The sequence below is a fragment of the Tursiops truncatus genome, chromosome 19 (genome assembly GCF_011762595.2).
Source record: "Tursiops truncatus isolate mTurTru1 chromosome 19, mTurTru1.mat.Y, whole genome shotgun sequence".
In the NCBI taxonomy this organism is placed as follows: domain Eukaryota; kingdom Metazoa; phylum Chordata; class Mammalia; order Artiodactyla; family Delphinidae; genus Tursiops; species Tursiops truncatus.
In genome coordinates, this window is record NC_047052.1 from 28646753 (window position 1) to 28661573 (window position 14821).

Genomic DNA, 14821 nt, shown 5'->3' on the forward strand with positions numbered 1-14821 from the left:
CATGGGAAGATTATAAAGTTACATTTGAAAGCACAGCCAAGGAACTCAAGTTTATATTCTCGTGTTACTGCTGAGTCATACAGCCAATGTATCTCAGACAATTATTACTGTAAATCATACTTGAACTCTGTTTAAACTTACCTTCCCATTGGACCAACCGGTTATCAGTTCACACACTCCATCAGAATTAAGGTCAAAAGCATGAATGCTCATGGCATGGTTTTTGGACTGAAAAGGAATTTCAACAATTAGTACATAAGTCTCTCAATAAGTATAAAATCCCTGAATCTCAGAGGCTTAATCATACTAACTTTAATTCTCCAGTATCGGGCTGTTTTGTCATAAACTCCAACTGTGCCATTGGAAAGGGCATAACCAAATCGACTGCCATACATGGGACAAAGAGAGGTGATTATCTGCAAAAAATAATGATAAACACACAGTTCATTAAGGCTCAATTTAGTGCAAAGTGTGGCTTTATAAAACTGCATGCCTTGGGGGCTTCCCTGGTGGCGCAGTGGTTGAGAGTCCGCCTGCCGATGCTGGGGACACGGGTTCGTGCCCCAGTCCGGAAAGATCCCACATGCCGCGGAGCGGCTGGACCCGTGAGCCATGGCCGCTGAGCCTGTGTGTCCCGAGCCTGTGCTCCGCAACGGGAGAGGCCACAACAGTGAGAGGCCCCGCATACCAAAAACAAAAACTGCATGCCTTGCTATAAGTATGTTAAAATTAGATTTAAATGCACTTCCAAACCATTAGAGGGGAATGCATTCCCCTTCTCTATGAGCCGTGTCATCTATTTCAGAGTTGGATAATCAGAATTAAATAAACTCACAAAACTTACTGTTTTAGACTGAGCATATGTAGCAAGTTTCAACAAATTAGTATTTTTTAAATAATAAAATTAAGGAATTAAGGAGGGAATAAGCCACGTACACAAGATCTGGAATATGTACAATAGATGTTATACACACTAACTCAAAATGTTTTAATTATTCCAGTTTCCTTAATTTATGATACCCTACAGTCTAAATTTTAAAAGGACTTGTAAAATCCACAATTAAACATCTTTTAAGTGTATACTTTTCTGTGACATAATTTATTGTTTGCTAGAGATGAAAGACATTTTTTAGAAGAAAACATAATCCTTTGAAAAACAAAAACCCAGCATGTGGATTTCGGTATGTATCTAACAATATATATAATGTATATATTATACTGAAATATTTATAGAATTATTAGAGGATTTAACATACTTAAGAGGATAAAATTTTAGATACTGAAAAAAAATTATCCTTAAAAGTTAAAACCAAAGTTTAATGACATCTATGATCCTGCAGATCTACTTCCTAATTCTGACACTAATACAAGAGATATAAAGAAATAAATTGTGTAAAGCAGAGAATAGTTATGTAATTTCTTCTACACCTACAGCTTTTCTATAAAACCACCCACTTCACTTAACTGAATACAAAGTGCTGGGTAGGACTCCAGAATTATTTAGCTCAAGGCATTCTTTTGGCAGTGCTGTTCAATTGCCAAATAAATTATAATTTTGCTGATGTGTGAAAAGACATTTGAACTAGGAGCAAAATCAAACCAAGAGGACAGGAAAACAGCCCTGAAATGCACAATCTTATGAAGTCCACATTTTCGTAAATTTAGCCCCAGTTTCCCTCGGTCCCTTAGTCCTTCATTAGCTCACTAGTTTCTTCTTTTGCGGACTAGAGGATCAAGAGGCACCTCAAATCCCTTGCTCTATTTCATATTCTTCTGTCCTTTTCCAGGATTTAGGAAAGAGGTGTTTCAAAGAATGCACTCCCCTCACATCTAGTATTGACAATAAACAGAAATCCAACAACACCTCAATGATTCCCTAAAAGAGAAAAGATTTACTACAAAAATTTTTTTTAATTTATTCATTTATTTTTGCCTGCGTTGGGTACTCGTTGCTGCTCGCAGGCTTTCTCTAGTTGCGGCGAGCGGGGTCTACTCTTCGTTGCGGTGCACGGGCTTCTCGTTGCGGTGCACGGGCTTCTCGTTGCGGCGGCTTCTCTTGTTGCGGAGCACAGACTCTAGGCACGCAGGCTTCAGTAGTTTTGGCACGTGGGCTCAGTAGTTGTGGCTTGTGGCTCTAGAGCACAGGCTCAGTAGTTGTGGCGCACGGGCTTAGTTGCTCCGCGGCATGTAGGATCTTCCCGGACCAGGGCTCGAACCCGTGTCCCCTGCATTGGCAGGCGGATTCTTATCCACTGCGCCACCAGGGAAGTCCCAATTTACTACAAATTTGAATGAAAGGGAAATGGTAATGCAGGACACAGCACCTACAGGCCAGTGATCCTCAAGTTGTTTTTTTTAACAGGGTGGTGGCAACCCCCTTCAAGAATCTAATGAAAGCTAAGGATCTTCTCTCTAGAAAAGCACACATTAAACACATACACATAAACAAAACCGCCCCCATATGGACACACATCTTCAGACTGATGCTTTTGGCACTCACTTCTCCCCTTCATTTTCCTCCATCCAAAGCTATTAGTTTACAACCATAATAACTAAGACTGCATAAAAAGTATAGTAAGTCGAAGTAAAAATCTATAATAAAGGTAAACCAGTTAAAACTGATTGATAACACTTTTATATATCAATATGCAGGTTTTGCTTTGTGGTCTCCCTTCTGTAGTCAGGGAAATAGAAGCCTGATGTCCCTAGACAGCTTTGTAAGTGACGAGAAGCGAGGATGAGTAGCCAAGGTGAGTTCTGAGGTGCCCTCAGAACTTGGTGCCCTCAAGCTTTTCTGATACAGATTCCCAAGCACCACCTGATTCAATTTTGCACAGTCCCATCATTTTGGTCTCCAAGACTTCCTTCTGTTTTTTTTTTTTTCCTGTCCATTTACAATGGTCACAGCCATTGCTCCTTTATCCCTTTCTCCTTCCTTAATTCAGAATATCCTAATTCTTTTTTCTGTTTCCATCTTGCCCAATCCTAGAAAACCAGCAGCAAATAAATATCCTAAGAATACCAAAACTACAAAGGGTGAGAGTAATCTTCACTGTTTTAAAAAAAAAAAACTCTTTAAGAAACATCTCAGGTTCAATTACATGAGTAATTCTAATCACAAAGAAACTAGTCAAGTTCTCTAACATCTGATTTCTAAGTTTACCTATAGAAATGTGCCTAAGAAGTACTTAATTTGAATTAAGAGAAAAAGTATAAAAATCTCATTTACACACTTTATTCAATATTCAACCCCATTTAAGACACATGAGGAGGAGGAGGCACAAAGCTTCAAATCCTGACCATATGCCACTTAACAGCCATGAGCTTGTGAGAGAAACTTAACATGTTCCCTCATCTGTAAAATGAGAACTAATAATACCTTCATAACAGGGTTGTTGTAGGATGAGTAAGTTCAGTGCCTGGCATATTTCAGGTGCACAATAAATGGTTGCTATTATTATCAGTAGCATGTATTAGCTCATTAAAAGAAATACCTTTATGTGCTCAATAATTTTTCTCTATTTAATCAGTCTTTTCAAGATATATCTTGATAAATGATATTTAAAATGCTTCTTTCTCTGTATTGCACAACTCTGTTTAATCCCCAGAGTTTTTACCCTAAAACTGTCTGGGCTGTGAGAAGATGTCCCAGCACTCTCCTTTAATGTTACATTTGACTATGCTAATCTGTCAAGGTTATCATAATTCTGATACCTTCTTACACTTCTTACCTCTGTTTCTGTCATTTCTGCCACAATCTCATCTTCTTTAAAAACTCGGATATCAAAATCCTCAGATCCAACAAGAAGCTGAAAGGAAAAAAACATACATATTTAGTTCAGCGAGTGAACACAGCAAAATTTCCAAAACTAAAACAAAAAAATCGCATGATACTTCGTATGTTCCTACAGCCACCCAGGAGTTCCAACTTCCCAGCAACGTGATGCTCAGAAAGGTTCCTTCCATTGAGAAGGTTAAGATTCAGTCAGTGAAGAAAAAGTGGTTACTATAGATCCTGCCATGTGGGCTGCACCTCCTACCCAGAACAAGTTCTTTCACCAGGCACCTGAAAATGTGCTTGGTTTGGTGTCTGTCTGCCTGCAGGTGGAAGCCTTGTTTCAAAAGCCAGAGCCCAGTATCCGTGGACAAGTGGAGGGTAAGTCAATGCCCAACACAGTACTTCACGGGCTGCTCAAGAAGTTAATTTCTAGAGAAACCATTAGAATAGTTTAAAAAGGCTAAGAGCCAATCTCTAAAACTTTCAGATTCCTGAAAAAGTTGGCTAAAACTGAGAACTAGGTACAATTTAAAAGCATCGGAATCAAGTTATAAGACTGTGAATGTGACTGCGATCCCATCAAATGTTCTGCCTTCTCTCCCTGTCAGGTGTCTTTGAAACATCATGGTCTTGATCTCTGTATTAGACAAACACAAGTAAATTATTGTTGAAAAGAGAGGAGAAAGACGAATGAGGCCAGTTAGCTCATCATTTAGGCAACAGAGCACCAAAATCACCTGTGAGAAGCTAACAGCTCTCTCAACACTAATGTCACCGTCATGGGAAAATGTCTGTACTCAGCTGAGGAGTATACACAAGTGAAGTATCTCCTCCCGCACATACCTCTTTCTTCCCATCACCATCAAAGTCACACAAGGCCAAGGAATGAACATTATCTCCAGTAACCTGAAAATAGAACCAAAATCATTACTATACCATCTTTTTTCACTTAAGCCAAACACAGGAGGTACATGAAGGAGAGGATGATACAAACCACTAATTTAAAACTCTAATTACTCATATCCTTTTTTTTTTTTTTTTGCAGTACGTGGCCCTCTCACTGTTGTGGCCTCTCCCGTTGCGGAGCACAGGCTCCGGACGCGCAGGCTCAGCGGCCATGGCTCACGGGCTCAGCCGCTCCGCGGCATGTAGGATCTTCCCGGACCGGGGCACGAACCCGTGTCCCCTGCATCGGCAGGCAGACTCTCAACCACTACGCCACCAGGGAAGCCCTCATATCCTTTTTTTAAACGTACAGAATTATAAACATTGTTCTATTTTGTTTCTATTATTCATTACAGTTAGTGGTAAAAAACAAACAAACAAGACCTAAAGAATATTAAAAGTAAAAACGTTTAAGAGTACTAAAGAGAGTATTCCGTTCTTCATACCGTCCAAAAGAGATCATTTCCTTCATGATCGAAACCCTGCAGAGCACAATTTCCACCAATAATTGCAAGAGGAGAGGAAATGTCTCCCAATGTCCCCAGCACAATTGCATTGGCCCCATCTGCTACCTAAGAAGGGAAAAAAGACAGAAACTCTCAAACACAATGCTGCACGGGCACACTGGAGATAACATATATCCCTCTTTTTATTTAGATACTCAGAGTCATCTGTCATCATTTCTGAGAAGCCACATGGTCTCCTGAGAGGCAGGCCAGGGCTGTCCACTGAGGACCGTGTCTGTGGCTTATGCGTGCTCATGCAAGGATGAGCACAGACCCAGGATACACTCAGGCCTTTGGTCTCTCACACTAACCTGCTACGATAACCTGCTACAAAATCCCAGGCTCTCTTGGACCACCAGGCTCTAAAGGCCAAATTCCCCAGAGAATCAAGACTTATGCCTTTAAACACCCAAACTTTTGTAACCTATTTTAACTATTTTAGATGGAAATCTTTTTTTTTTTTTTTTTTTTTTGCGGTACGCGGGCCTCTCACTGCTGCGACCTCTCCAGCTGTGGCGCACAGGCTCCGGACGCGCAGGCTCAGCGGCCATGGCTCACGGTCCCAGCCGCTCCGCGGGATCCTCCCGGACCGGGGCACGAACCCGTGTCCCCTGCATCGGCAGGCGGACTCCCAACCACTGCGCCACCAGGGAAGCCCTAGATGGAAATCTTTTTATTACTCAGTTCTCTTACTACTGCTCTTTTTAATTGTAAAGTAAATTGTAAAGTACTAAAAACTACAAACACCTATAGACCCACCATCCAGAAATAATAAGTGTCTTGACTTCTTGAATAAAGTACATAAGCACAATTTAATTTATTTTTGGAAGATTCGAGGACATCTTTGTAAACACTGTTTATTGTATAGGAAAATAGTCCTTACTTACATAATCTTTAAGTAGGAAAACTATAAAGAATAGATTGGCTATAAAAGAAAGAAAAGAATTCATAAGCCAAAACTACTAACTGGTCAATCAATCAATCAAGTTAAAAGGTAAAAAAAATAAACTGGGAAAAATAACTGCAATACATAGGACAAAGAGTTAATATTTCTTGTTAATAAGAGAGTTAATACAAAGTAAATAAGAAATGGGTAAACACACCCCAAGCAAAACTAAATAAATAAAATAAACAGGAAATTCACAAGAGAAGAAATACAAATAGCCAACAAGTATGAAAAAATGTTCATTCTACAATACATCATTTTCCACTTTCCAGATTAGCAAAGATGAGACCTATTGTTCGTTAGGGTGTGATAAAACAAGCACTCTCATATTCTGAGGGGGAGGTGGGGAAACAGTAGTCTTTCCAGAGAGCAGTTTAGCAATATCTAACAAAAATTTCACTTAGAAAAGGTTTTTAACTCAGCAATTGTAAAGCTGAATTCTTGTGATCATTAATTTTATGTGTCAACTCGGCCAGGCCATGGTACCCAGATATTTGGTCAAACATTATTCTAGACATTTTTTAGATGAGATTAACATTTAAATCAGTAGACTCTGAGTAAAGCAGATTACCCTGTAGAATGTGGGTGAGCCTCATCCAATCAGTTGAAGGCCTAAATAGAAAAAAGATTGACCTGCCTTGAGGAAGGAAGGATCCTGCCACCAGACTGCCTTTGGACTTGAGCTTCAGCATCAGCTCTTTCCTCTGTCTCTATCCTGCTGGCATACCCTGCAAATTTTGGACTTGCCAGCCTCCACAAGTGCATGAGCCAATTCCTTAAAATAAATCCATCTCCACTCCCTCTCTCTCTATATATACACATCCTATTGGTTCTGTTTCTCTGAAGAATCCTAATACAGTCCTAAACTCAATTTCAGTCTTATACAAAAATACAACAGTATCTTTGTCACACTGAAATAGGCAAAGATTTCTTAGGACAGAAAGAGCACTAACCATTAAAGAAAAAATTGATCAGCAAGACTTCATCAAAATTGAAAACTTTTGCTCATCAGAAGATACCTACCTATTGGAATGAGCCACGTATTGAGAGAAAATATTTATTTTACATGAATCTGACAGAGAACTTGTACCCAGTATATCCAAAGACCATCTACGAATCAATAATACACCCAAACTACCAATAAAAATAGGCAAAAGACAGATGATTCACAAAAGAAGACATACCAACAAAAAAAAGCACAAGAAAAAGTGTTCTACATCACTGGTCACAAGGAAAATGCAAAATGAAACCACAGTAAGATACTGCTTCACACCTACTAAAATGACTCAAATTACAAAGACTGGCAACACCAAATGCTGACAAGAAATGTGGAGCAAATGGAACTCTCACACATTGCTGATGGAAGTGTAAAACGGTACAACTACTCCTAGGTATTCACCCAAGATGAACTAAAACATATGTCCACAAAAAGACTAGGACAAAAATGTTTACAGCAATTTTATCCATAATTGCCCCAACCTGGAAACAACCCGGATGTCCATGCCACATGTCCATCAACAGAACAATAAACAAATTGTGGCATATTCACACAATGGAATTACTATTCGGCAACAAGAAAGAACTGGTAGGGACTTCCCTGGTTGTCCAGTGGGTAAGATGCCATGCTCCCAATGCAGTGGGCCCGGGTTCGATCCCTGCTTGGGGAACTATAGCACACACGCATGTAGCAACTAAGAGTCAGCATGCCGCAACTAAGAGCCCACATGCTGCAACTAAGAGCCCGCATGCTACAACTAAGACCCGGCGCAGCCACAATAAATATTAAAAAAAAAAAAAGAACTACTGCTAAATGCAACAACAAGTATGATTCTCACAGACGTTAAGTGAAAGAAGCCAGACACCAAAGAGTACATTCTGTATGATTCCATTTGTATGAAGTTCAAGAACAGGGAAAACTAGTCTAAGGTGACAGAAATCAAAACAGTGAATATCTATAGGGAATAGGAATTGACTGGAATGGGGCACAGCAAAATTTTCTGAAGTGATGAAAATGTTCTACTGGGTTGGCCAAAAAGTTGTTCGTTCCGGTTTTTCCATAAGATGCTTCCATAACACCCCCGATATATTTTTATTGGGGGGTGTTGATTACAGGGATCAAAACTCATTGAACTGAACACTTAAGGTTTGTGTATCTCACTGTATGTACATTTTACCTCAATTAAAAAATACCAAAGGAAAAAAACTTCATTTCTAAGAACTTACCCTTAGGAAATAATCAGAGAAGTTGGCAAAGATATATGCTTATGAAATTATCAATTGTAATAGAGAAACTATGGAAATAACATAAATATGAAACAATATGGAAAGGGTTAAACAAATTATGATATATTTTAACACAATGAAATACTATAGACCCAATAAGAATAAAGCATAGATATATAGTAACTTCAATATAAAGTTCAATACAGTACACATATTTCTGAATAAGGCCACATATAATATCCAGGGAGTAGAAGCAACCCAAATGTCTATTAAATGATGAATGGATAAATAAAATGTTGTTTATACATACAATGGAAAATAACTCAGCCATAAAAAGAATGAAGTATGATACATGTAACAAAATGTCCAGAATAGGGCTTCCCTGGTGGCGCAGTGGTTAAGAATCCTCCTGCCAATGCAGGGGACACGGGTTTGAGCCCCGGTCCAGGAAGATCCCACATGCCGTGGAGCAACTAAACCCATGCGTCACAATTACTGAGCCTGCGCACCACAACTACTGAAGCCCACGCGCCTAGAGCCCATGCTCCGCAACAAGAGAAGCCACTGCAATGAGAAGCCCATGCACTGCAACGAAGAGTATCCCCCCTTCCCCGCAACTAGAGAAAAGCCTGCGCGCAGCAACGAAGACCCAACACAGCCAAAAATAAATAAATAAAATAAATAAATTTATAAAAGAAAATGTCCAGAATAGGCAAATCTATGGAGACAGAAAGTAGACTGGTGGTTGCTTAAGGATGAGAGGTTGGGGGAAAATGGGGAGTGACTACTAATGGGTATGGGTTTTTTCTGGAATAATGGAAATGTTCTATAATTGATTGTGGTGTAGTTACACAACTCTCTGAATAAACCACTGAATTGTATACTTTAAATAGGTGAATTGTATGGTATATGAATTATATCTTAATAAAGCTATTATAGAAAAAAGTAAAAGGCTACATATATATAGTGTGATCCCATTTTGTAAAAAAAAAAAATCACTCACAAATACTTAGTAAAAAGTCGGGATAACTCAATTCAAGAGTTAAGTGCTATTTCCAAATGAAGAAACCATGCGTAATTATTTTTATTTTGCTTCTATATCTTTTCTATAATAAATTTGGATTATCTGAGTATTAAAGTTGCAGTAGCCTGTAGATGGCAGGCTACAGTAAGTGCTCCTCCTAGAAACTACTATACTAAACTTTAATGCAAAGCCACCAGGAGTCCTGTTTGATGGCTCCCTGGCTGTTGGCAGAACTCTCAATGGCAAATCTTGACAGATGGTAGTAGCACAGATATACCTCCTGAGAGATAAACTGGAGTGTCAAAAAGTGGTTACCAACCATGACCAAATAAATGTCAAGTACACAAAGGAGATGTAAATGGCAAAATCCGCATGTTTTTTTAACTACAACAACCACATAAAAATCCAAAATAAATGTCTGATCTCTTTTAATCATAAAAAAGAAAAAGTGGACACTAATGGGTAACGGAAGTTTTATGGTTATAAAGGGGTATACTTGCCTCTCTGTAGAACAAATCTGAATTATTGTAGACATCATAAGCCAGAAGATTAGTCTGTGTCCCCACTAAAAGAGCATCATAGCCAAGTTCAGGGTTCAATACTCCTGCAGTCAGGCAGCTGACTGCCTGGTTAATGTTGAGAAGTGAAACATCAGACTCCAGGGGGCTCTGGAAGACCCTGGATGCACTGAAATGCTGGCTCCGGGTATGAGGGTTGTGAATAAAAACCTAAAACAAAAACAGTTAATTACATCCCCTTAAAATACCAAAAATGTAAAATTAACATACATCTTTTTAAAAAAGACTCAGGTTATTAACAGATATCAACATTAACAAGAAGTGACTTTAATCATCTACAAAACTTAAAACGCCCATACACAGTTCTGTGCATGGCTGGCTTTCCGTCACTGCAAACTGTGGAAACCCAGTGGTTCTTAGCCTTATAAAGAACAAGGTGATAGCCAAGATCTAGTTGTTGCTTCCCAGGGCAGCTTATATACTACCCACCAGTAGAGTGTTAAAGCACTCTTACAAACCATCCTTTTCCTGGTCAACCTGTAGGAAGCTGCTACCAGCTACAATGTGATTGCTACACACGAAGATCAGAGCAAATAGAATAATAAACACTTCCTTTAGTATCTTCCATCCAAGCACCTAACTAATTCACTTCCTAACCCTTAAAACTCGTAGGTAGTAGATTTTTCTTACAAACCTAAACTGAGTCACACAAAGCAAGCTTCTTGAAGGCTTTCATAGTCTATACTAGTAAGACAGAATTAAATAATTAGCTCAAAGTTAATGAATTTAGCAGTTTCAGCTGTCATAAATAATCATCTGAGTATCCCTACAAATCTTTAAATTTCCTTGGGCTTCTGTAAAAGGAGCTTTAGACTAACACATGCATTCTCAGATATCGCTCTCAAGACGCGTGGCTGGGTTTGGGGTGGGGGGGATCTTATACATTAGAATGGCTTGTAGCCTCCAAAGGGTCTTTATAAAAACTGATATACTGCATATCTGTGGTACTAAAATTTCATTAGGGAAATTTTAATTTTCTGAAAAAAGCTCTATGGGAGGCAATATGGAAAAAAAGAAAAGGATGAGAAACCGCACTAGAGATGCCTTAAGCCCCTTCTAGTTCTAAAATTTGCTGATGTTAAATGAGCATTTCACCCCTTGGTATAAACCTGTAACCAGGCGAGGCCAGTCTGGTTGCTCCACTCAAAAGGCCAATACTCGAGAGACAAGCGTTGGTGGAAAAGGAAACTTTGCTTTACTCGAGAGGCCAGCAACCTGGGAAGATGGTGCACTAATGTCCTAAGACCACCTCCAAGTTGCCAGTTAGGAGACGAAGGTTTTAAAGGCAGTGTGAGGGAGGGATCCGCAGGGTGCATGAGCAGCTCGTGCACAATTCCTGGATTGGTTGGCAACAAGCTGAAGTTTCAAGCATCACCTATCTTCTGGCTTCAACCGGTCTGGGGTCTATGTGCTTGTGATCAGCAGTTTTCATCTGGTAGGAGTCTGCTCCCTGTAAAAACAGCTTAGGAATGTGTGTCAGACTTTTATAGCTTTCGGGGAACTGGGAGCTCCCCGTGACTCTTTATGGCTGGTTTAGAGTCTAAATTGTTGCCAGTTTCCCAGCTCAACAGCTTGTTTCTCCATCTTCCCATTCCTAATAATTAACTCTTGAGCCAGCCTTCTGAGACTCAGGGCAGGCCTGGGAGACTAAAGCTTTTCTACAAACAAGAGGCAGGTGGAGGACATGGAGGGGAGGGGTCTGTCCCAGGAAGGCCCCATAGGGTCCAGCTTGGTTACAATGCCTGCTTTTCTTTGATAATCCTCAATCCTGAGGAGGAACAGGTGTGGAACAAGAAAGGAAACAAAGTTTGGGATAGAGAAGTTAATTAGAAACTCCTGCAGAGGAACTCAGTTTTAGGAGACTCGGTTTTAAATCCAAGCAGGATTAGTTTTAAATTATTATCTAAACAAGGTAACCTATTCGACAAAAAATAATTTTTAAAAGATTGGTTAGAAACAGATAGTGTGTGTAGCTACTGAATACTGTGTTCATGTTCTCATTTGTGTAATACTTTACAACATGCTTTTATCAACATTACTGCATTTGGTCCTCACAACAACATTTGGTCCTCCTGATATACAGAGGAGGTCAGAAGGGTTAAGGCCCTTTCCCAAGGTCTCACCACTGATAAGTGACAGGGCTAAGATGCAAGCCTGGTGTCTGGCTCCAGTAATCTCTAGCCACATCTTCCTTCCTTTTATAACAGTTCTGAACAAAAGAATTCTTACAGAGTCTTCTAGTAATTAGACAGGCGGAGAAAGAACTGGAGGAAAAATAACCTGTGGACTTCATGTTCACTGTTATTGGGATGAAAAGAGTTTGGAGGTTGCTGTCATGAGCAAGAGTCCCAGGAGTCTGGTTTCTCCCTAGTTCCCCTCCTGCTGTTTGTTCTCTGCATACAGCAATCAGTGCCCTGGAGACTCACCTGTCCCTCAGGCTCAGTCACACAACAAATAGATCACTCCCAGTGCCTTCAGCCAAAGGACTGGCTGAAGTTCACATATCTGTTCTGGCTGAGGGGGTGTTGCTGACAATATAAATTCCAACTAGGCCCTCCAATTCCATAGTGAGAGGAAACCTGTCCCCCGATGAACTAATGTTCATCCTGCAAGAAACCCCTTTTTAAAACATCCTTGCTCAGGTTCAGAGACCAGATCCCAGTAAGTCAGCCCCCCATTCACAACAGAGTCCCACTGAAAATGACAAAATCCTGTTTTTAGAGACACGGAGCCCGACAGTCAAGGAGGGCTTTAGCCTTACGTGCAATGTTTGTTTTTAAAGGAAAATATATTTGTGTATTATTTGGATCATAAAATAGTACCAATTTTTTCTTTAAGTCTAAAGATAAAAGATCAGGTCAGAACTTCAGATTTGTTTTTGAAGTTCTGAATGTAAAGTGTCCAATTACACAGGACACAGGAACTTCTCTCTCTCTCCCTTTTTTTCCCCCCATCTTCAGAAAGAGACTTAGAGTCAAGCGTCCCGGCCTCCCACTCCAGGTCACATTCTAATGAAAGTGCTTCCACAGAAACCTCTGCCTGATCTTCCCGCTTCCACTCCTATACTCCCCTCCCTGCAGCTCTGTTGCAGCACCAGCCAGTAATCCTTTATCTAAAACATAAACCGAATCCCATCACGCACTTTATTAAAACCAAGGTCTTTACGGTGGCCTACAAGGCCCTATATGATCCAGCCGCTGGCTACCCCACTGCTTCCCTCAATCCATTCCAGCCCCAGCAACTTTCTTGTGTTTCCGGAACACACCAAGTATCTCTCTACCTCAGAGCCTTTGTACTTGCTGATACACTTACTCCACCTCTCTGCAGGGCTGGTTTCCTCATTTGCTTCAAACCTCTGATCCACAGTTATCAGAGGCCTATCTGATCACCCTGTCTAAAATAGCAATCTCCCATCGCCCCCAACCCCTTACTCTGTTTTTCTCCCATGGAGACAGTGTGTTTCTGTTAACTATCTGGCTCCCCCTCTCAAAGTAACCTCCAAGGGGATGAGACTTGTCTGTCACCTTCACCCTTGTAACTGCACAGCTAAGAACAGTGCCCAGCACATAGCAAGCCCTCAATAAATCAGGGGCTGAGCTAATATCAATGGGATCTTTTCAACCCACTTATGTAGCTGCTGTGCACCTACAGCAGAACCAATACGAATTTTTGGTATTTGTCAGTGCCTACTAACATCATTACGTACGAGGCTCTGTGCTAAATGCTTTCCTCCATCATACAACTTAATGAAAATGAATCATTACTTTTTACTTATGTATCCCAAGGCATGGCATATGAGAAAACATACAACATAGGTGGCAGTGTCTCGAAAACTGTAAATCATTATATAAATGTTAGCTTATTAAATCCACACTGGGTCAGAGAACATGCACTCTAATCTCATTTCTACCGCTTTCCAGTTGAACAGCCTCAAACATTGCTTTGAACCTCTCTGAACCATTATTTCTAATCAGTAAAGTGGGAGTAATAAGAAGAAAATAACAGCTAACAGTTAGTGACCACTGCCTATATGCCAAGCGCATGACATGTATCAGTAGTAACTTACTTAATCCTCTTAGCAACCCTATGCGGTAGATACTAAGTACCTTGCTCAAGGTCATGAACTTAGTAGGTACTGGAGCCACAATCTACAACACCTGTGCTATATGGCAGCGGCTGGCAATTTAGCAAGAATACTGAGATGATTAACGTAATAAGGCTTTGCACCTGTTAGAAGTTATTACGCTTGGCGTCATAGTATTCCACGGTTTGAGGGCATGCCTCCGTCAACACACAGTTTCTTGATTTGCCTTGTCTGCTGTCCTTCTGGACTATAAGCTTTCTGAAAGTCAGGACTCCAACTTTATCTCTGAATCCCCAAGATCTAGCACGAAGGAGGTGTCCAGTAAGTCTGGTGAATGCTGAATGACCATATCTTTTTCGTCTCTGTGAGTCCCACACCTTGCCCAGCACCCGCCACATAGTAAGCCCCTAAAAGGTACTTAGTAAATAAATTATAGGAAGAGACGTGACTGTACGTGGATAAAGATCGAAAGTGCAATTTGAATCACTTAAGGGTCTTTGTGATTCCCCCCCCCCCCCCCCCCGTAAAGTTGTTGGCTCTGAGAGGCAGCCTGAGATAGTAGGAGTTCCAGAGCAAAGGGCAGAGGCCCTGGGCTCTAATCTGGGGTCTGCCATTACTGCTAACCCTGACTAAGCCATTCCCCCTCTGGGGTCTTCTCTTCCGTAAGCTCCCTGTCTGTAGAGAGACACCAACATTGTCCGAGTCTAAGTGCCTGAAGACAAGTTAACTGCTCAGAA

The 14821-nt window shown here is 40.5% G+C and overlaps 1 protein-coding gene across 3 annotated transcripts in view; it reads right to left on the minus strand.

Annotated features, from left to right (window-relative positions):
* Nucleotides 1–14821, minus strand: part of BBS2 (Bardet-Biedl syndrome 2) — a 32020-nt gene that overhangs the window by 16739 nt on the left and 460 nt on the right. For 2 of the 3 annotated variants that reach the window (XM_019951387.3, XM_019951386.3), the window contains exons 2-7: nucleotides 9923–10150; nucleotides 5170–5295; nucleotides 4622–4684; nucleotides 3732–3809; nucleotides 312–416; nucleotides 142–228 (exon numbers count right to left, since the gene is read on the minus strand). In XM_019951387.3, the coding sequence (XP_019806946.1) occupies nucleotides 142–228; nucleotides 312–416; nucleotides 3732–3809; nucleotides 4622–4684; nucleotides 5170–5295; nucleotides 9923–10150 (687 nt within the window). The remainder of the gene's footprint in view (nucleotides 1–141; nucleotides 229–311; nucleotides 417–3731; nucleotides 3810–4621; nucleotides 4685–5169; nucleotides 5296–9922; nucleotides 10151–14821) is intronic. The other variant, XM_019951388.3, reaches the window with a different exon arrangement.